General features: G+C 44.8%; 1 protein-coding gene across 5 annotated transcripts; it reads left to right on the top strand.

The window, feature by feature from the left end:
- Positions 1–4,806: 4,806 nt before the first annotated feature.
- NUDT2 (nudix (nucleoside diphosphate linked moiety X)-type motif 2) lies at positions 4,807–17,656 on the top strand. Of its 5 annotated transcripts, XM_005859524.2 has the most exons (4): positions 4,807–4,921; positions 12,547–12,640; positions 14,293–14,433; positions 17,085–17,656. In XM_005859524.2, exons 3-4 carry the CDS (start codon positions 14,307–14,309, stop codon positions 17,399–17,401), a joined length of 444 nt encoding a protein of 147 aa, XP_005859586.1. In that variant the 5' UTR covers positions 4,807–4,921; positions 12,547–12,640; positions 14,293–14,306; the 3' UTR covers positions 17,402–17,656. The 5 variants fall into 5 exon arrangements, with proteins under 5 accessions (XP_005859586.1, XP_005859585.1, XP_005859588.1 ...); XM_005859523.2 differs by lacking the exon at positions 12,547–12,640 and having other exon boundaries at positions 4,808–4,921; XM_005859526.2 differs by lacking the exons at positions 4,807–4,921; positions 12,547–12,640 and adding an exon at positions 4,952–5,019.
- Positions 17,657–21,662: the final 4,006 nt, after the last annotated feature.

The raw sequence follows: 21,662 nt of genomic DNA, 5'->3' as shown, positions 1-21,662 counted from the left end.
AAAATATACAAAAACACTTGATACTATCCATAGTTATAGGTGGTAGGAACTTTTGTATCAGGGTAATTTGATTGCTGAGGAAAATCTGGCAGAGTTGGTGGTGCCCTGACTCACTGCTCCTAGGCAATAAAATGAAACAAGGTTGTATTACTCAAATAAATTGTTATGGACACAGCTATGGTCACAGTTACAACAAGAATTTTTCATCCAATCATTCAAGAAGTAGTTTTTGAGAGTCTTTTAGGAGCCAGACCCTCTTCTAAACATTGAGGATATAGCAGTGAGCAAAACAGATAAGGTGACTGTCCTACTGTTCTAGTGGGAGGAGATAATCAAGAAAGATAATCTCAGATAGTGATAAGTACTATAAAAAAAATAAAGCAGTCCTAGCCCGTTTGGCTCAGTTGAGAGAATTGGCCTGCGGACTGAAGGCTCCCGGGTTCGATTCTGGTCAAGGGTACATGCCCAGGTTGTAGACTTGATCCCCAGTAGGGGGCGTGCAGGAGGCAGCCGATCAATGGTTCTCTCTCATCGAGGTTTCTCTCTCTCCCTCTCCCTTCCTCCCTATAACCAATGAAAATATATTAAAAAATAAAATAAAGCAAGGTGAAGGGTCTACTTAACATTGATCAGAAAGGTCTAATTCAGAGGGGAACATTTGAGGTGAAATCTGAAATAATATGGACTCATTTACATAAAGATCAGGAAGAACATTCCAGGAGAGCACATGGGCTTAAAGTGTAAATGAGCATGGCATGATCAAGCAAACAAGAAAGATCAATGTGGCTTTAGCAAGATGGAGAGTTGTATGATATGAGGAGAGAAAGGTGGGGGCCAGGCCAGATAATGACGGTCCATTGGGCCATGGGTTTTCACTTTAAGTTAAAATCCAGACACCCTGGAAGTCATTGGAGGATTTTAAGTGGGGAAAGGACATGATCGTTAAAGATCACTCTGCCAGTTCTGTGGAGAATGGATTATGGAGGGTGGGCAAAGGAGGAAAATCATTTAGGAAGCTACTGCAGTTAAACAGGCAAAAAATAATAGTGACTTGGAAAAGACAGTCATTGGAGGATTTTAAGTGGGGAAAGGACATGATCTTTAAAGATCACTCTGCCAGTTCTGTGGGGAATGGATTATGGAGGGTGGGCAAAGGAGGAAGATCATTTAGGAAGCTACTGCAGTTTAAACAAGCAAAAAATAATAGTGACTTGGAAAAGATGTTTGCTTCTGTGAGAATTAATTGGGATATAAGTAAAGTGCTAATTCAGTATCTGGTACATAAGCACTGAACAATAAAATGGTGTGAGGTAATAGAAAATATACATTGGTCTCTGCCCCTGGTTCCAGACCCAGGGCTCCTAAAACTTGGAGCATCTTTTGTTCTGAGGTCACTCTGGGTGGGCTCCTGGATGAGTGCTGGGGACCAGAAAGACCCAGCCATAATTAGAAGTTTGGAATTTTCAACCCTACCTCCCATTCTCCAGAGAACAGAGGGGTGGAAATGGAGTTAGTAATTGATCATGCCTATATGATGAAGCCTCCCTAAAAATTCCCAAAGTACGGTTTGGTGAGCTTCCAGATTGGTGAACACATCCACACTGCAATGTGACGCACCCCAACTTGAGGGGCACAGAAGCTCCTTTTTCAGGACCCTCCCAGACCTCGCTCTATGTATCTCTTCATCTGTACCCTTTATCATATCGTTTGATAAACTCGTAAATGTAATTTTAGTGTTTCTAAAGTGCTAATTCAGTATCTGGTACATAAGCACTGAACAATAAAATGGTGTGAAAAATTAAAAAAAAATAAAATAAAATGGTGTGAGGTAATAGAAAATATACATTGGTCTCTGCCCCTGGTTCCAGACCCAGGGCTCCTAAAACTTGGAGCATCTTTTGTTCTGAGGTCACTCTGGGTGGGCTCCTGGATGAGTGCTGGGGACCAGAAAGACCCAGCCATAATTAGAAGTTTGGAATTTTCAACTCTACCTCCCAGTCTCCAGAGAACAGAGGGGTGGAAATGGAGTTAGTAATTGATCATGCCTATATGATGAAGCCTCCCTAAAAATTCCCAAAGTACGGTTTGGTGAGCTTCCAGATTGGTGAACACATCCACACTGCAATGTGACGCACCCCAACTCGAGGGGCACAGAAGCTCCTTTTTCAGGACCCTCCCAGACCTCGCTCTATGTATCTCTTCATCTGTACCCTTTATCATATCGTTTGATAAACTCGTAAATGTAATTTTAGTGTTTCTCTGAGTTGTGTGAGTCACTCTAGCAAATTAATTGAACCTGAGGAAGGGGTCCTGAGAACCTCCAATTTGTAGCCAAATCTGACAAAAGTTGTGGGTAACCTGGGGATCTACTATTTGCAGTTGACATGTGGAGTGGGAACAGTCTTATGGGACTGAGCCCTTAACCTGTGGGATCTGACACTATCTCCAGATAGACTGAGTTAAACTGCTGGACACCCATATGGTGTCACAGAGATTTGTTTGGTGGGGGGACCACCCCCCATTTGGTGACTAGAAATGTTAGAAGTGTTCTGTGTGAATACTAAAGGAGACATACAGAAGGGAAAGAACTGAGGTTTTCCTCTACAAAGGAAAAAGACGCACAGGTGGAAAACAGTTTTTCCAGTCAAATGGTACTTATTATTATTAGTTTATGCCTACAGAAAATCTTATTTAGTAAAACATGAACATCAAAATCCGTAAGACAATAACTTAGGAAGTATACAATGACCACAACACAAGTATAAGAAATATAACTATGTTATTTAACAAAATTTGTTGAGAATCTATTCTGCACAAATTATGAACGGGTTTGCTAAGTCAGCATGGGAAACTGAATTAATAGATCAATTAATCTGTAAGGGACCTGAGAAGAGCTCAAACTCTCACTTGACGAACAACAAAATTGCAGTCTACAGAAAGAAACTGCTGTTTCTGTTGAAACTGCTATCCAAACTGGAACATGAGAGGATCATGCCCTAGTTTTCATTAACAACATAAAACAAGCGTTTTTAATGAAATGTTATATGGGCAGCACATTACTATACTAATGCTAAGAAGATGTAATATTTACATAAAGCCTCTGATATAGTACTTTTCATAGAGTAAATGCTCAATAAACGGTAACTATTCCACCTGTATGGTCTTTGGGAGGCTGAGTGTGTGATGTCTACCTGACATCAACTATTTGATTAACTTGATAGTAGAGCCACAGGAATTGGAACCTAACTCAACCCTTTTATTTTTTTAGATGGAAAGAGAGGTTTAAAAGGGCTAAATGACTTGCAAAGCCAGCCAAGACCAAACCCTGAATCCCCAGTCTGGTTTCCATTACATGTCACAGATCTTCAGGTTGGTAGTGTTCAAACTTTTATAAGAAGGTAATAGGAACATAGCTGCTATACCTGACTTTTCAGTCCCTAATTAAAGTCTTCTTGAGCGATGATTTTAATATAAGAATCATCAACGATGCAGACTGGGTATATATTGTCTTAGGAGTTAACAATGGAACAGTTTTGATAATGCAATTCTATCATGGACACCTGATGAATGACAGTTACCAGAGTAGCTGTTACATGCACTTAAGCAGAGAGACTACAAGCAGAAAATAAACCCAAAGGAGAAAATGATCTAAAGCATCTTCTGAAACACACTTAAAATGTGACAACAGCTGTGATTCACTAAGAAATGGAGACAAACTCTCTTGGCATATAGCAACAACAGAATGGTTTGTTTTAAGCCAAGACTAATAGGGAGAGAGCCTAATAAAAGCATTGGGAAATCAAGACTAAAAACCACAAATTTGGGGAGAGTTGTAGCAAGTTTTCCTTTTCACAGAGTGGAAAGACTAACCTTGCGCTTTCAAGGCCTTTGCATATGAGATTGGGGTTTCCGCCCCCTACTCCCATAAAAAAATAATCTCTGTATGGGAGGGGGAAGGGGGATATGGCATAGAGGGGAACCCTCTCTCTGTGGTGAGTTAAACTCATTTCCTGCAAATTTTACTATAGCATATCTCGTTTTATTGCGCTTCGCTTTGTGGCGTTTCTTACAAACTGAAGGCAAGACCCTCCACCAGCGAAGATGACTACTCGCTTTATTGCGGTACTCCTACTACGTTGGTCTGGGACTCAGCCCGCAACATCGCCGAATTATGTCTGTAAGGTTCTGTGAAAGACGCTTGCCTTGTCTCAAAGACCTCAGCATTATCAGGGAGAAGGAAGGAAAATGGGGTTCGCGGAAGTACGCAAATAAGCCATGGAGGAATAGAAGCGCTCTAAGACGGGGCTATGGGTTCAAAGGTAGGAGGACGTCTAGACTCAGAAAAGGCTTCATAGAAGCGGAGTTCGAGATAATGTCTGAAGAGGAGGCGAAGATATGAGGATGAAGGGTAAAGAGAGTGGGGGTGCGCTCGGGCAACCCGGAGAGACCAACTCACAACCGCCGACAGAAGACGACGGGAGGGAGCCCCCAGGGTGGCGGCGGAGGTGCCTAGTCAACTCAAGAGCTGGAGGCAGCGGCCGGGCCGCATCCCCATGGTAACGCCGCCAAACTCGGGTTCGAACGCCCGCGCCGGTGCCCGGCGCTGACAGTCCCGCATTGTCCTCCAATGGGCGTCCAGGGAACTCGCTGAGGTTAGCCGTCATCTCCTCTAGAAGACCAATCAGGGGTCGGAGAAAACAGTGGGCGTAACCCTCAATTTCCGTCTTTCAACCAATCGTTCCACTTGAGAGAAGATCTCGCGACGTTCTAAGCGAGAGAAAGGCAGCTTTGAGGCGGGCCGAGAATTTTTTTCCTTCAAATTATTGGTCCCCCGAAGCGCAGTCGCGCTCCCCGGATTGGTCGACGTACCACTCCCTGGAGTCTCCGTCCATGAGCCCCCTCCTTCCTCCCTCTGCTTGGGGTGAGTAGCGGAACGGCCCGTGTGGGTTTAGTTCTCTGCGGATCAACCGAGCCTCCGGCTCAGCAACGGACTGATCTCGCGTAGCTGCAGGGTCAAAGGTGGACGCGCGCCCCTCCAAGCTGTCAGTGAGGCGTGGGCAGGCCGAACCCCAGACGCTCGCAGGACCTCAGTTTCCCTGTGTGCACAGAGAGAGGGAGGGTTCAGTGCCCACTGAGTCTTGCTTGCCCCCTTGCAAGTGGTGATGGGATGGGCCCTCGGGATCCCAAAGTTCCTGGGTTTAGGGCCCAGCGCCCCGATCGCGTTCTACCTTCCCCTCCCTGGGCCTCAGTTTTAACCTTGTTGTTAAACTTAAAACCCTGCCTCCTTCCCCAAAGAGGTTTTATATTTTCTAATTGCTTCATTTATTGAATGGAAAATATCGTGACAATTATAGCGGAAGTAAAGAAAGTCAAACGAGAGTCTCAGTACCTAAAATACCATTTACTTTTTCTTTGTTCGGGCCTGGTTTGGGTCCTATGAACTTGTTAAACTTAGTATATATAAGTAAAGTAAAGTGAATGCAAGCAAATAGCCAAATGTTGACCACTAGTGCAGAGTTCAGGTAAAGAGCCATGATATGGGGAGTCAGACAGACCTGATTTTGAGTTACTACTCAGACACTTCTCTGAGTCATAGTTTCCTTTTTCTTCTTCTAAAAAAATGGTGGTAATGCCTCAGAGAGTTGTTGTGAAGATAAATTGAAATAATGAAGGTGAAGCACTTCGCACAATGCCGGGCAAGTAGTAACTCCTCAAAAAATGGTAGCTAACAACTTAATAGAAACAGAAATATACGAACCAATGGGCCATTAGACTTACTGTAATTGAGTACCCAATTTAGCTCAAAACTTAAATAATAATAATTAAGGAAAGGATCCATTCTTCAAACGTGAAATTTCTTCATAGTACCTATATTGAAAGGGATTTATCTTGTGGGACCTTTTTACACTTTTTTTCCAATTGATTTCAGAGAGGAAGGGAAAAGGAGAGAGAGAGAACAACATCAATGATGGAAGAGAATCACTGATGGGCTGCCTCCTGCACACTCCCACCGGGGATTGGCCTCCACTCTGCAACCCCCATTCCCCTTGATGGGAGAGAATCACTGATGGGCTGCCTCCTGCACACTCCCACCGGGGATTGGCCTCCACTCTGCAACCCCGGGCATTCCCCTTGACTGGGAATGGAACCATGACCTCCTGATATATAGGTCGATGCTCAACCACTGAGCTACACTGGCCAGGCTTGTGGGACCTTTTACATGAGGAACATACATGGCGTGGTGAACAGTGTTCCCCAGCAATTTCGCAGAAAATATGAAAAGACTTTTAAAATAAAATATGTTTATTAATTTCAGAGAGAGGAGAAACATGGATCAGCTGCCTTCTGCACGTGCCCTACTGGGGATTAAGCCTGCAACCCAGGCATGTGCCCTGACTAGGAATCCAACTGGCAACCTCCTGATTGGTGTGTGGGATGGTCCTTAACCAACTGAGCCACACCTGCCAAGCTGAAAAGCCATTTCTTTATTCATCTATCAATAAAAGCTAAGCGCGTGCCATTAAAACACCATAAACCCTGGCTGGTGTGGCTCGGTTGGAGTGTCCTCCCATACACCAGAAGGTCACAGGTTTGATTCCTGGTCAGTAAGGTGCATAGGAGGGGAACTAATTGCTGTTTCTTACATCAATGTTTCTGTCTCCCCCCCTCTCTTTCCCCCTTAGGTAAAAAAAAAAAAGCATGTTCTTGGGTGAGGATTAAAAAACACACACACAACAACAAAAATAAAAAAGCTTTCTGGTGATCTTTTATGGTACAGGGATAAGAGTGACACATATATTCAGTACTTCTGATGTGTCAGATCCTATGTATACATTATTTTGAATTACAACAATTGTGAAAAGTAGGAGTTATTCTCATCTTACAAATGAGAGAAAATGAGGCTTAGTGAAGTTAAATATTTTGCTCAAAGTAACACAGTTGTTTAAAGAGCTAGGTCTTTCTCACTGCAAAGACAGCCATGCTTTTCTGTGCTGTGCCATGCTATTTCAGACTGAAAGAGGATGAAAATGCTTGTAATAGCAGATGCACAAGCAGACTCACCCAAATGGAGTGAGGTGGGCTCCAGAGGTACCTACAGTGAGAGCAAAATTTTTCTCTAATGGAAATTTCCACCTTGGGAAATGAAGAGATGAGATCAGAGAATCACTGAACTCTAGACCCATGTCATTTTACCTTGTGGTTAGTCTTTAACGCTTTAAGTTCAACTTGTCCCAAACAGAAATCATTAGCTTACATTCTACTCCCTACTCTACCTACTTATCTTCTATAGTTACCCAAACCATACGTTCTCTCTCTATCTCTCTCTCTCTCTCTTGGACAATGAAACATCAAATCGTGTTGATTTTCTCTTTGAGATTCAAATACATCCCTTCTCCTTTCTCACTGCCTCTGCCTTAATTTAACTCTATATCATTTGTCATCTGGACTGTTGGCAACGGGCTTATAACCAATTGATCTTGCCTCTAATTTCCCTTCTAATTCATTTCTACCTCCCTTGCAATTCATTTCCACCTTCGTTGCTTCCAGACATGCTTCCAGAATGTCTTTGTAAAATGTCAGTCTGACCATATTATAGCCCTCATTGCTGTCAAAGGCTCCTCATTGCCTACAGAATATACACTAAGCTGTTTGGCAATGGAATGCCATCTTGTGCTTGAGGGTCTTTGCTCTCACCCTTTTACCTGGGTGCCCCTCGCCCCCACCTTTATTTTTCTGGTCAACTCCTAGCCATCCTTCAAAATCCTTATAGGGTACCCCTTTGACCTAAAGGTAATCCCTCCTTTTTCTTTGCTATCTTTCCATCTTACACATACCGCTATGATGCCCAAAACACACTGGTAAATTGTCTGTTTAAATATCTCCCGCTTTCACTAGGCTGAGAACCCCTAGAAAACAGGAGTTTTGTAGTATTCAGCTCCATATCTACTCTTCAATCCTGTTACATTGCCTGTCGCATGGGATACACTCAACAGATGTAAGATGAATAAACAGATCCCCTCAGGCTAATATTAAAATTCACCATCCTTGCTTTCCAGAATTGTACAGCAGATGGCACTAATAGGCCACTAAACAGATTCCCTTCACTAGGAATGATTTTTGTCTCAACCTTGTCTGACTTTGTCCTCATCCTGGAAGCCAATATTCATGTCATTGCAGGTGAAATCTGTTTCCTCCCTCAGCCAAATAGCACAGATAGCAAGATGACTCAGCAGCTTGGTCTCTGAGACGAGAAAGTGGCAGATGTCCAGGGAAAGGTGCAGTTGAGGGAACATTTTCATTGTCTCAATTTCATCATGGTGGTTGGGGGCTTTTTTCTTTTCTGTTTTCTTTTTCTCTTTTTGCTGCTGTTGTTACAAGAGAGAACTTTATTCATAGATGGGTGGCTCATTTCTGTCCACTCCTTTGGAAGGGGAGAAGGGAGTTGGAGAATCAGAGAAAAGACCATGATGATGTGGAAAATAAGGGGAAGCAGAGCCGTCACAGAGTTGCTCGTGGGCCAGCGTAGTTGGGCCTCCTCACAGTGGAATGGTCTGGGCAAATTTTCTGGACACTAGCATCTCAAATTAGGTGCTTGTGTGCTTGTCCAAGGCTAGCATCAGGGTGTTCCCAACACTCGGTACTTGGAAACCCCCACACTACTGGGTATGGTTTTGAACATGTGGTTTTAGGTTCCTGTTTCCTAGGAAAAAGCAGAAGAGGCAAAGAAACCCTTATCCAGAGAGGCAAAGTTTAGGCACCTCTGGCTACACTACCCCTCCAGGGTTGTCTTTGGGCACCAGGCCCTTCATTCATATACCCTTCCAACTAAAACCCGTTCTGTAGAAAGGATTCCAGCCAGACATCTTAAAAATTCTCCATATGAATATAGATCAAAGACGGAATTTTGGAATTGGAAGTAATTTTTATAAGTCATTTGCATGTCCCCTGTCAGGGCCATTTTTGCCCCAAGCCCTGCTCTCTCATGGTAAGGAGTGCTGTATAAGGAAAAAGAATATAGCCTTTGGAGTTAGGCTTACTTGGATTCAAATCCCACCATTCACAGATAGGTATGCCTTTGGGGCAAGTATTTTAACGTTTTTGAATCTCAATTTCCCCATCATAAAATGAAGATAGTAATGCTTATCATGAAGAGTTGTTTTGAGCATTAAAAAAGATACCCGTAGCCCCGCCGGTGTGGCTTAGTTGTTGAGGGTCGACCTATGAACCAGGAGGTCATGGTTCAATTCCCAGTCAGGGCACATGCACGGGTGGTGGGCTCCATTCCCAGTGGGGAGTGTGGGGGAGGGCAGCTGATCAATGATTCTCTCTCATCATTGATGTTTCTATCTCCCTCTCCCTTCCCCTCTAAAGTCAATAAAAACATATTTTTTAAAAAAGATATAAAAAAACAGGTGCAGTGTAATTGACATAGTGTAGATGCTTAATTGATAAGATGGTGACATGAAACATTTCTACTAAGGGGATTCTAGGCTATGAAATACAAGTTGGGGGAGGATTTGGGGAGCTCTTTCTATACCTAAGGGTATATTTGAGGGCTTTGGGGTTGAGCTATACTTGCAATAGCACTCTGATTAATTTGAAAACACGGAAACACAGCACATCAGTATAGCCATTTACCTGTAAATTATTTTTTGGCACCTAAATCCTGAACCTCCTAGGTGTGAAGGAGTTATACATAGAGAGAGAAGGCCAAGGCACTTTTCCTTAGCTCCTGGAACCTCCTAATGACATTAAGGGGTGTTTTTTGGTTTTGTTCAGGTTATTTTAACCACCTAAGGCATTTTGCCACTTTTCTGAGGTGTGAATTGCCTGCTGTTGTCCTGGCCTGGCGTTCTCACCTCAGTGATGGCTGCAGGCATATTTGCATATTGGATGCTGTGTTCTTTAACCTCCTGAGATTTGAAATCATTTGAAGTGTGTGTATATATGAGAGAGAGAGAGAAGCAGAGACAGAGAGACAGAGAGATGCTTTCAAACCCCAGGACAGTTTCAGCTTAGTGGACTCCAGAAAACCTCCAACAATACCTCCATTGACTTTTATGTAAATGGCACTCTTTAGAAAAACACTGGGCTATTTCCCAAATTCGCAGAACATTCCCTGAGCATTTGTTTGAGTGAGGTGTGGAGAGAGTTCTGTTGAATCAATGAACATCTGTTGAGGGCTGCTCTACGAAGTCCCAAGGAGACAGAGCTCATGATGTGGCTCTTCCCTGCTAGAGCTAGAGATTTACCTTACTAAGTTTGCATGCTTGTGGCTTTGTACTATGTCCACTTAGCTAAGCTGGAACTAGGTTGCCCAGGATTCCCTTCTGTATGGTTCCAGGTTAGGGTTGACTTTAAGAAAATTTTATTTGAGATTTGTAAAGCTGAAGTGAAGTAGCTACCAGTACACTGTGAAGGGGGCAGAGCAGGATAACAGGCATGGTGGCAGTGCATAACCCTTGACACTGATGTGCGCATTGTTTATGCACAGCCACCGAGGCCTGCAGCTCCACAACTCCACCGAATCTCCTCCTTCAGCTACTCTGAGTCCTGGGCCAGGTGTACACGCAGCTCTGTGTGTGGCAAAGAGCTCCAGCTTCTGCAAGTCACCTGCGTCAATGAGCTTGCAGATGGTGAAAGGAAGTTGCAAGTTTCAGTTTGTCCTCATGAGTTCCACTTGTCCTTTTAGTTCCTCTTTGTTCTCACAGGTTCCAGTTTTCCTTGCTCTCCCCCACAGCCAGCTTTCCTTCCCCAGCTGCTGGCCTGCTGACCTATAGAGACTTCAGGCCCAACAGCAGATGCAGATGCGGCAGCACTGCATGGATTTCTCCCTCAACTCCCATCCTTGAACAAGGTCTAATTCCTATACTAAATCCTTAATTTTCTGTTGCTCATAGTGTTTGGCTTCTCTTATCAAACCCTATAGTAGAAATTTATTCAAGCCATGTGAAAGGCCCAGAAGATGGGTGACATCTGAGTTGCTTCTGAAAGAATGAGCAGGAGGTAATGTGTATGGAGAAGGAGGGAGAAATTCCAGAGAAAAGCTGGCTCAAGCCAAGCAACTGAAAGGAAAAATAGGAGTCCTGCCTTCTAGAACTGTCTCAGACTTCCTCCATGAGTCGAGAGCATAGATAGAAAGAGAACATCTAATCCTAGCTCTTAATCTTAGCTCTTCTGGTCGCATTGAGATGAACTGTTGGTAGGTCTGGGTTTTAGATGTTATCACTCCTGTGCATTGGTATCTACTTAGATACATTTTTGCTAGGGTGCACCCTTGATACTCCTCTAAGTCCCCTCCCCATAGGAAAATATTGGCCTGTTCCCCTCTCCTTGTTGGCTCCATGAGGCCACTCCAGGCTTGTCTTTCTTGGCTCCTCCATCTTTGTTTCCTGAGGCTGTGTTGGGATGGCAGTGGTGTGAAGGAATGCTCTGGGGCTTCCTGTCCAGGCAGGGAGGGTACTGTGCCTGTAGTCTTGGATTGCAGAGCTTATCTAGGGATTCTAACATTTATTCCATGGGAATCCACCCAAGGCAGGCATAAGGTGCCTTATACTTACTATAATCTACACTTATAACTTGCTAATACTTTCCAAGCATCTTGATGGGGCCTGGGGGAGAGGGGACAGGGAATGGGATCAGACACCTCTCTCTGCCTATACCTGGAACCAGTAATTTGAAACCTTTATTTCTGGCTTCCAGAATGGGGAAAGCTCTCAGCATAAATGTGGAGACCAGTGAAATAGAACACAATGCTTAATAAAACCCGCTTTCCATTTAAATGAATTTTTAAACTCAAACAGGATCACATTATACATACTATTCTAAAACATATATATTTTTTAGTATGTCTGAAAATCTTTTTACAAGCAGCACATTGGCTCTACCTCATTTTTTTATGGCTTCATTAATTTTCTTCCAAACTATAAAGGAAAGTTTATTTAGAAAGTGACAGGGGTAGTAGAAGGGCCCTTGGAGCTTAGGAGAAAGAGGGAGAGAGATACACACCTTGAGGGATGAAAGAGGGAGGAGAGGCAGGGGTGTGCTCTGGAAAAGAGAGAGCTTGCTCATAATTTTTATCATGTAGATATACTGTACTTTATTTCATTATTCCTTTATTGATGGATATTTGGTTTTGCCTTTTTTTCTTTTTGATATTACAAACAAAGTTGTAATGAACATCCTTGTGTGTGCATCTTAAACATATATTTCTGTACATCAGATGCCTAGAAATGGCATTTCTGGGTCTAAGGGAATATGCTATGTTTTGATATTCATAAGTAAATTGCCCTCCTGTGAGGATATGCTAATTTACTCTCTCACCAACAGTGTATTATAGCATAGGCCATTTTAGAAAGCCCTTTTGAGATTGTTTCCAGTCCTTAAAGCGCTCATTACAGGTTTGGAAAGGTCACAGTGTTGGGCGTGTTTGGTTTTCTGGTAAGGAACTGCTGTTCCCTAGAGTAACATTACCATCTGTTGGCAGTCCTCAGAATTGCCCTGAAACAGGTTTTAGTTTGGATCTGATTTTTATGCCTTTGATAGATGCAAGCTCATCTTGATTAAGCACCAACAAAGGGGCGATAGAGACCATCAGCTCCTACCCCAGCGACGCTCTCTGCAGTTAGCTCTGCTGTCTGTGAGTACCAGCTCTTTCTTTGGCCCTGGAATCTTGCAGGTGAGGCCCTGCTGACTCAGACCTCATCCTGCATGGGACACTCTCCCAGGCCTTCGCTGCATTTGAGACACCTAGTTTTCTTTCAGTTCTGCCATCCCACCCCAGGACCTTTGTCTATGCTGTTCCTTCCGCCTGGAGCACGCCTCTCTCCTCCTTCCCTTTGCCAACTTATCTTTTACTCAGCATTTACTTCTCTGTCAAACATCCCTTCTTCCAAGAATCCTTCCTTGATCCCTTTAGACAAGGTCAGGTTGCCCATCATACATTTTCTTTTGTAGGACATATTTTATTGGCAATTATTTTTTAATTTGCTTAATTATTTAATGAAAGCCCACCTCTTCCACTAGAATATAAAACTACATGAGGGCAAAGGCCTAGAATAGTACTTAGTACATAGTAGGTACTCAATAAATATTTGTTGAATGAGCAAATGACACAGATTTTTCTTAACAGGGTCTTAACATAAAACATCTTCCATATTTTTGTTACCTTGATTACATGTTCCCCTTCAGATGGTGATTTTTTTTCCAGTTCTGCAGATATTTCTGCTGTTCTCCCTTCCTGTCTTTTGTTGTTGTTGACATATTTTTCTGAAATAGAAAAAAAGACTACATGAAATGGAAAAGACTAAAAAGTTTAGTTTTTATTGTATTGCTTATTATAAAATTAGTAAATGTTCTCTGTAAATTTCCAAACAATACGGAAATACGTGGAGTAGAAAACGAAAGTCTCCCCATAACCTCATCCTCCAGAAAACACTATTGATGATGTGTCTATCCAGACATTTTTCTATGCATATTGAAATTTATTTACATACCAGGCACTGCTCTGAAGCACTTTATAAAAGTTAAGTCAAGCAATCCTCACAGCAACCCTTGAGGTAGAACTATTATCATCCTGTCTTACAGATGAGGAAACTGAGGCTTAGGAGGAAATTGCACAGTGAATGAGTAGCAGAGCCAGAACTTGAACCCAGGCTCTAGGTTCACTCTTGACCGCCATGCTAGTTTCACCTCTGATGAGATGGGAGACTTTTTACTATGTGTGCCCTTTTTGAACTTTAAATTTTGAACCATGTGAATGTATAACATTCCAAAACATGGATAAAAGACTAAAAAATCCATGACAAAAGAAGTGTACACCAAGCTACCTTTCCTAAGTGACCCCCTTTAAGCCATCAGATACCACATTGTTGGGATCTCTTTGCTCCAGAAACTCAGGCTGGAGGCTGAGGAGAATGGGATTGTGGGTTTGATGAGAATATTGTACTGCGTCTCTCCCATTCCCAGCATCTCTCCAGTCTCAGTGGGTTTGCTTCCAAGGATCTCTAGTCTCTTAACACACATACCAGCCTGTGTTTTAGCAGGAAGACTTGGAGGAGTTGGGATAGAGCCACACTGACAGGGTAGGGCCAGCGTCCTGCAGTTAGACACAAAGGCCTATCTCTGATTCCTGGTTTCCCCCCATTGGCTCTTGGCATTCTGCTTTTTTCTGTAGGTGATGAGGTCACTGTTAGCTGGTCTGTGCTACTCCCCAGCACCAGAGTGCTGCTCCCCCAGAATGGATCTTCCTGCTTTGTGTAACTTCCCAATGTCGCCTTCTTCTTTATTAAGTTCTCAAATAGACCATGGCCCTGAGAGCATGTGGCTTGATCATCTTCCGAAGACGCCTCATTCCCAAGGTAGACAACGCTTCAATTGAGTTTCTACTGCTGCAGGCATCAGATGGCATTCATCACTGGACTCCTCCTAAAGGTACAAGTACCCAGAGGGGCCTCCTGGGGAAATGCCAAGTGTTACTCAGAAATCCCCCTTGCTAGGCTCCACACAAGTCTTGCTTCCCAGTAACTGTGCAGCAGGAAGGTGTGAGGTGGGTAGAAGCCCCCTGATCCTTTCTACAAACAAGGTCTCCCTCCATACTAGGCTAGAGCAGAGCTGGAAATAGAACTCTGTGACTGAACCCAGGACAGAAGCAGCACCTGTGTTTTTTGTATCATTCACCAGAGCGCCAGGACTCTGATGAATGGCTGGGAAGGAGGAAAGGCATTAAGGCTGGGCATTGAGGTCCTTGGGGCTACAGGTCAGGAGCTCAGAGTGAACAGCCCCTAGGCCAGCGGTTCTCAACCTGTGGGTTGCGACCCCTTTGGGGGTCAAACGACCCTTTCACAGGGGTTGCCTAAGACCATCAGAAAATATATATATAATTACATATTGTTTTTGTGATTAATCACTATGCTTTAATTATGTTCAATTTGTAACAATGAAAATACATCCTGCATATCAGATATTTACATTACGATTCATAACAGTAGCAAAATTACAGTTATGAAGTAGCAACGAAAATAGTTTTATGGTTGGGGGTCACCACAACATGAGGAACTGTATTAAAGGGTTGCGGCATTAGGAAGGTTGAGAACCACTGCCCTAGACAGAAGGGAGCAGGATGGGAGAGTTGGGTAGGAGAGGGGGAGGTGAAAAAGAATCCAGGGTTGGAGGAAAACAAGGAAATGGGAACAGCAAATAAAACTTGCACATTTGAGCCCTAACCCGTTTGGCTCAGTGGATAGAGCGTCTGCCTGCAGACTGAAGGGTCCCAGGTTCGATTCCGGTCAAGGGCACATGCCCAGGTTTCTTGCAGGAGGCAACCAATCAATGATTAAAACCAGTTCTTCAAATAATTTTTTAAAAATATATTTTATTGATTTTTTACAGAGAGGAAGGGAGAGGGATAGAGAGTTAGAAACATCGATGAGAGAGAAACATCGATCAGCTGCCTCCTGCATACTCCCTACTGGGTATGTGCCCACAACCAAGGTATATGCCCTTGACCGGAATTGAACCTGGGACCCTTGAGTCCGCACAGGCCGACGCTCTATCCACTGAGCCAAACCAGTTAGGGCTGAAATCAATTTTTAAAAAAAGGATGAATTAAAAAAAATTTTGCACATTTGAGTTTCACTAAGGAAAGACAAGGTGACAAAAGGGAAAGAAATGTTACAAATACCATGTATAGGAATAGCCACATTTGTCTCCTGATCTCCTATGTCACACTGAAAGATTTCAAAGGACCCCTCTGAATTTAGGGAGGCTTGGGCCTGGGGGAGAAGTTACCCTGTTAATGTTGATGGGCAGAATGCCGAATAGCTGATGTTGGGAAGGTGTGCTTAGAGACTCCCACACACTTCTGAGGGAAGGGAAGACATCCTGGATCAGAGTCCCTTCTGCCACCATCAGCACCCCTCTCACCTTCGTCCTTTGATGCATTACCTACCTGTCTTTGTGTGCATGACTCCATATGAGGTGCCATACAGAGAAAATTCTCCAGAAGCCATGAGCTCAAATGGTCTTTAAGTACAAACTGCTGGTTGCTTTCTGTCGGAGCTGTGCAGCAGCAGCTGACTCAGGGCAGTGCTACGAGGACCCTAGGAACGAGGAAGGCTAGAATATAGCCCTGTCTCAGAACCAAGAAGGGAACAGCTAACAATTCCTGCTCCCCATGAGCTCCTAAACCAGGAGGCCCCCAGCAACTGCCGGAGCCATGTGTTGACAGAGGCTGCCAGACCCCTCCCAGTCCTTCTTGGCTCTTCTGGGCAAACTGAGAATTTGCAGGAAGGGCCTAGCGGCAGAGCTGAGGGCTGCTCCCAGTCTGCAGAGCTTCAAGTTCTCCTACAACAGTTTCTTGGCAGCTGTCGGCTTGGGTTTAGGTCTTGCCAACAAATTTTCTTAGAACTGTTTCTCGGCTTGTCCTTAGTCTAAGTTCCCATCAGGACTTTCCCTATGAAACTGGAATCTGGTCTTGCTCAGTTAGAAAGATGAAAACAATTTGGAAAAGCCTTGATAGCTACTTGGAAACAGCTGCTGATGCTGAAGTGCATGGTTTTGAGCCTGTCTGTTGGCCTTGGGACTTTAGAGACCAACTGCAGACAGTGTTAACTCCTCACTGTGGATTGAGGCAAAGTGCTCACTCTCAGCTGGCTCCCATCTGCCAAGAAGGGACTGCCCCTCCTTGGGAACATCACTTTAAGGTCTCCAAGGGAAAGGTCTCCTTAAGAATATGTGATGAGGAAAACTCCAAAGAATAAGAAAGCAGAGGTCTGAGGGAGGCCATCTCTCACCATCAGAGGAGCAGTATTCTAGACCAGACTTGCCAAGTACATGGTCTGTTTCACTCTCTGTAGAGAAGATGGGGTGAGGAGGAGGGGTTTCCCAGATACTGCAGAGCCAAACACTACCTGCCCTGCACCCCATTCCTAGGCGTGTTCGGATATTACCAATCTCTAGACGCCCTTTAGCCTAGCAACAGCTAGAAAAGTCACCAAAGATCCCATCTTTAAATCATCTAACCTGGAAAATCCAGCTTTGTTGAAGATTATCTCCCCCTCCTCTTTCTGTTTTCTCCTAACCAGGCCATGTGGAACCCGGAGAAAATGAATTGGAAACAGCTCTGCGGGAGACTCAGGAGGAAGCAGGCCTAAAAGCAAGCCAGCTGACCATCATTGAGGGGTTCAGAAGGGAGCTCAATTATGTGGCCAGGAAGAAGCCTAAAACAGTCATCTACTGGCTGGCAGAGGTGAAGGACTATGACGTAGAGATCCGCCTCTCCCACGAGCACCAAGCTTACCGCTGGCTGGGGCTGGAGGAGGCCTGCCAGTTGGCTCAATTCAAGGATATGGAGGCATTACTCCAAGAAGGACACCAGTTTCTCTGCTCCACAGCGGCCTGAGCTGAAACACAGTCATTTGCCTCAGTAGGATCCTTGAGGGCCTTTCTGAGATGAACCCACCTTCAGCTCCAAGGAAGGTTGTGCTGGTCTTTGGCTCATCATAGCAAAGAACAGATAGGTTAGTAAATCAGCCTTGCACACTCAGAGGCGAGCAGGCAAAAATCTGAGCTGGGTAGAAAGGAAGGTAAAGGAGGAGTTTTAAAAAAAGTGCATCCTTGTACAAAATAAACCTTAAGCAACCTATCTGTCCTTTAAGCTGCTGTATTTATTTCTTGGACTCTTGCTCTTGGTGGGAGAAACACTAAAGTGAATTGGAGCTCTGGCCTTAGCCAGAAGGCATCCTGTGTCCATGCACTGTACCCCCGAGAAGCTAAGGGAGTGGGGCTCTCCTGCCTCTGGGACTCCAAGCACTCTCACCCCACCTCCACTGAGACTTTTCTACCTGTAGTCGGATGGGATATGCAAATGAGTGGAACTAGAGCACAGGAATGAGGTCTGTTTGGCTCACTAATGTATCTCACCCAGCATCAGTCACATAGGTTGTAGGTGCTCAGTACATTTTTTCTAAAATAGAGACCCAAGGAACTTGGGGACATAGCCCAGATCACAGCAGGGAGAAGAGGGACAGTCAGCCCTGGGCCACCACGTCAGTGACACATGTGCTCCAGCCTCTTGGCCCAGTCCTGCCTCCCAGAGTCAGCATGGGCCTTGTCAGCACGACTGAGGTCACTGGCAAGAAGCACGCCCAGGCCAGAGGGACTCTGCTGTGCCACCCAGCAGCCCTGTCACTACACATTGTGCATTCGCGCCTGCAGCTGCCTTCTCCACCTTCAGCAATCCCTCATCATTGGTTTTTCTCTCTTCCCTCCTACTCCCTTTCTCCACAACTCAACTGTAAGACCCAGAGGCGCAAGAGTTGGGTCTCAGCCCTCTTTTCCCTTGCTACTAGGGCTCAAGGAATGTAGGGCAGGTGTTAGATCCTATAGCCCTTCCAGAAGCTGTTAGCAGCTGAATTCATGTGGATTTTATTAGAGGGTTGTTGCCCAGTGAAGTGCAGAAGATTGGATGGGAAGGGTCATTGGCAAAGGTCAACCCAGATTACCAGGGTCAAGAACTACCACCTCTAGAGGAAGGAAAGAGAAGTCACCCAGGTCTTAAGCGGCTTCCAGATGTTTTCAGTCCCCAGATCTCCGTGCAGACAGGGCAAAAGTATTAGCGAACAGGATCTTGGAACATCGCCAGGGACCTGAACGGTTTTGTTCCTCACCCCTCTGAGCAGCACTCTGAAGGAGGCCTGCTGCAGGAAGTTTTTGGAGCTTAATGTTCTCTTTCTTGGCCAGCAGGGACCACATCCCATTGATTTAATAAATGCCTTGCCGGGCAGTGGTGCCAAACCACAGACTAGCTGCCTCCTAACAAGGGCTGGCCGGCCCTGTGCTCTCAGCATGGGAGGCTGTGGAATTTCAAGATGCTAAGACCTCATATGTCAGCGTTGGAAGGGATCGGGAAAATGACCTGATTTTGCTGCTTGTTTTTATAGTTGGGAAAACTGAGGCTTAAAAAGGTATGCTTTGAGGATGGGGTGCCAGAGGAAAAACTGCTTTAGAATATCTTGTATATCTTTGGGGTATTTCCTCTGGGCCTCACAGAGTTTTCCATTAAAACACAGGTACTTTGGCCCTGACCGGTGTGGTTCAATGGTTACAGTGTGAGCCCATGAACCGAAGGGTCGCGGGTTCAATGCCCCATCAAGGGCACGTACCTTGGTTGCAGTCTCGATCCCTGACCCGGTCAGGGTATGTGTGGGAGGCAACTAATCGTGTCTCTCTCACATGGATCTCTCTCTCTCTCTCTTTCTTTCCCCCCTCCCTCCCTTCCACTCTCTAAAAAAGATCAATGGAAAAAATATCCTCCGGTGAGGATTAACAAAAACAAAAGAACACACAGCTTCTTTGGAGAAAGGGGGGGCCTTAAATTGTATTCATTTGCTCACTTTGCAGGAAGAATTAACAGCACGGGACTAGGCAAGTTATGGGAGGTGGATAAGGGTGGGAGAGAGTGGAACTGGGACTGGGATGTGGCAGGGGAGTAGGCTTTGTTGTCAGCACCACTTTGCTTCTTGCCAGCTGGGCTTGTTCAAGAGCTGTGAGTCTGAGGTCACAATTTCCCCTTCAATCTGAGGCCCTCCAAGCTCCAGAGCACCTCCTTCTGGCAGTTTTTCCTAATAACCACCAACCCTATAAATACCATCCTAGTTTCCCCACCTGCACCCAAAGAGGCTCCCCTTGGAACTCCACCTGTTGTTCCCAAAGCCACTTCCACCACCCCAGGGTGTAGAAGCATCTAATAGACTTATCCCCACTAGGGTAGTCTTAAGTTTCCCCCTTTAACAGAGGGATTTAACAGAGGCTCTGGAAAACCAAAATGCCTTCTTGCCTCCCAAAAGCAACACCTTACACCCCCACAGTAGGCACTTGTTTGCTGACTTGAAGAGCCAAAAGAATGAAGTTATAATGGTAGTTGTAATGGTACAGTTTTTATGGGTATGGGGCCCCAGCTAGTCCCCCACGTTTGGGAAGCAGAAGCTGACATCTCCATGGGTCCAGCTTGTGGCCCAACCTGCCTTCTTTTGTAGAGGAGGGACACACCAGCAGGCTGCGGCTACCTTAACGCTGTGCTATAGGTGCCTAGAGAGACCTGCTCTCTCCCTTCCTCACAACTTGCCCCCCCCCCCACCGTTTGCTTCCCTTCCCCTCCCATTCTACCTCCTACTCAGAATTATGTAATAGGAAATTCCCAACTGGGCTCTCTGAGGAGGGGGAAGGGGGCTAGGGAGGGAAAAACAGCACAAGGATATAAAATACGGAGACACAACCTCTTCCTGTTCTTAAGACCAGGAACTCCAGGGACAGGGTCTCCCCCTCTTCCTTCCCATTCCTCCCCTAACCTCACCCCAGCCAAAGTCAGGGCTTGCCACATAAGGCCAAGAATTCTCCCCTCCCTTAATGGGTGAAGGGGGTCAAAAGGTACAAACTTCCAGTTATAAAATGAGTAAGACCTAGGGATGTAATGCACACCCTGGTGGCTATAGATAATAATACTGTCCTGCATATTTGAAAGTAGCGAGGAGAGTGGATCTTAGTGTTCTTAATACAAGAAAAAAGTTCTTTCTTGTCAAATGTTAATTGGACTTATTGTAGTAATGTAATACACAGATATTGAATTTTATGTTGTATACCTGCAACTAATACAATGTTATGTTGATTATAGCTCAATTAACAAAAACAGATATCAGCCTCTGTTTTCCCCTATTAAAATGGTGAAGTACTTTGAAAAAAAAAAGAATTTTTCCCCTCCGCTCAAGCTGCTGGAAAGATTGTTGGGTATGATGAAGTAATGACTAGCCTTAAGATAAAAACCAGGTTGGTCCTTGGGAACTGGGGTGTGTCAGAGAGGGGAGGGAGGGTGTCAGCAGAAGTCCCACTAAGTCAGACAATGGCAGGAAAGGAAATTAAAAAACAAAAAGAAAGAAAGGAAATCACCCAGTTGCCGCTGCGGTTTTCTTCAAGGCTGGGTCTAGGCAGGCCACCCCTTGCTAGGATGTGCTGTGGAGCTATTCCAAAAACAGAAGGTAGTGCTTCTTCAAATGCTTTTCAAAATATGTTCATGGGTATGTGTGTGTGTGAGCAAAACAGAAACAGGTGCGGGGAGGATTCAGATCTTGATTTAATTCCTATGTGACATAACTAAATTTCAAGAAGAGTTCTTTGGATACTATGTGGATTGAGTTGAAAGGTCACGGAGCAGAAAGAGTTACGAGGCCACTGCAGTGGTCCAGGCTAGAATTGATAAGGTCTGATGTGGGGTAGTGACCAGGGGATGGAGAGGTCAACATTGACCTTGGGCTTAAGTAGGGGAAAAAGGACCAGAAAGCTCAGTGGGGGGAATCAGCAGAAGACTTGCTCTGGAGCTAGCTACAGTGAGAGATACTTTACCCAAATCTGGAGGAACAAGGGCAAAGACCCTTCCAGAAAATTCACATCTTGGTCTCAGAGAAAGGGCTTAACCAGGGTTCAGCTGATTCATATTGTGTTGGACGGGACACTGAGTCAGACTCTCAGAGTGCATAAGGCCGCAGAATGAGGATATTAGGCCCCAGCCCTAGATTTCCTTCAGTGGCCACTCAGTTCCTCCCCATTATCTCTGAAGAAGGGAGTTCTCATCTATATATATAAAAGCCTAAGTGACCAAGTGACCAGTG

The sequence above is a fragment of the Myotis brandtii genome, unplaced genomic scaffold (assembly GCF_000412655.1).
Source record: "Myotis brandtii unplaced genomic scaffold, ASM41265v1 scaffold1270, whole genome shotgun sequence".
NCBI lineage: Eukaryota > Metazoa > Chordata > Mammalia > Chiroptera > Vespertilionidae > Myotis > Myotis brandtii.
The sequence above is the reverse complement of the archived record's forward strand: the minus strand, read 5'-3'. Positions and strand labels throughout refer to the sequence as shown.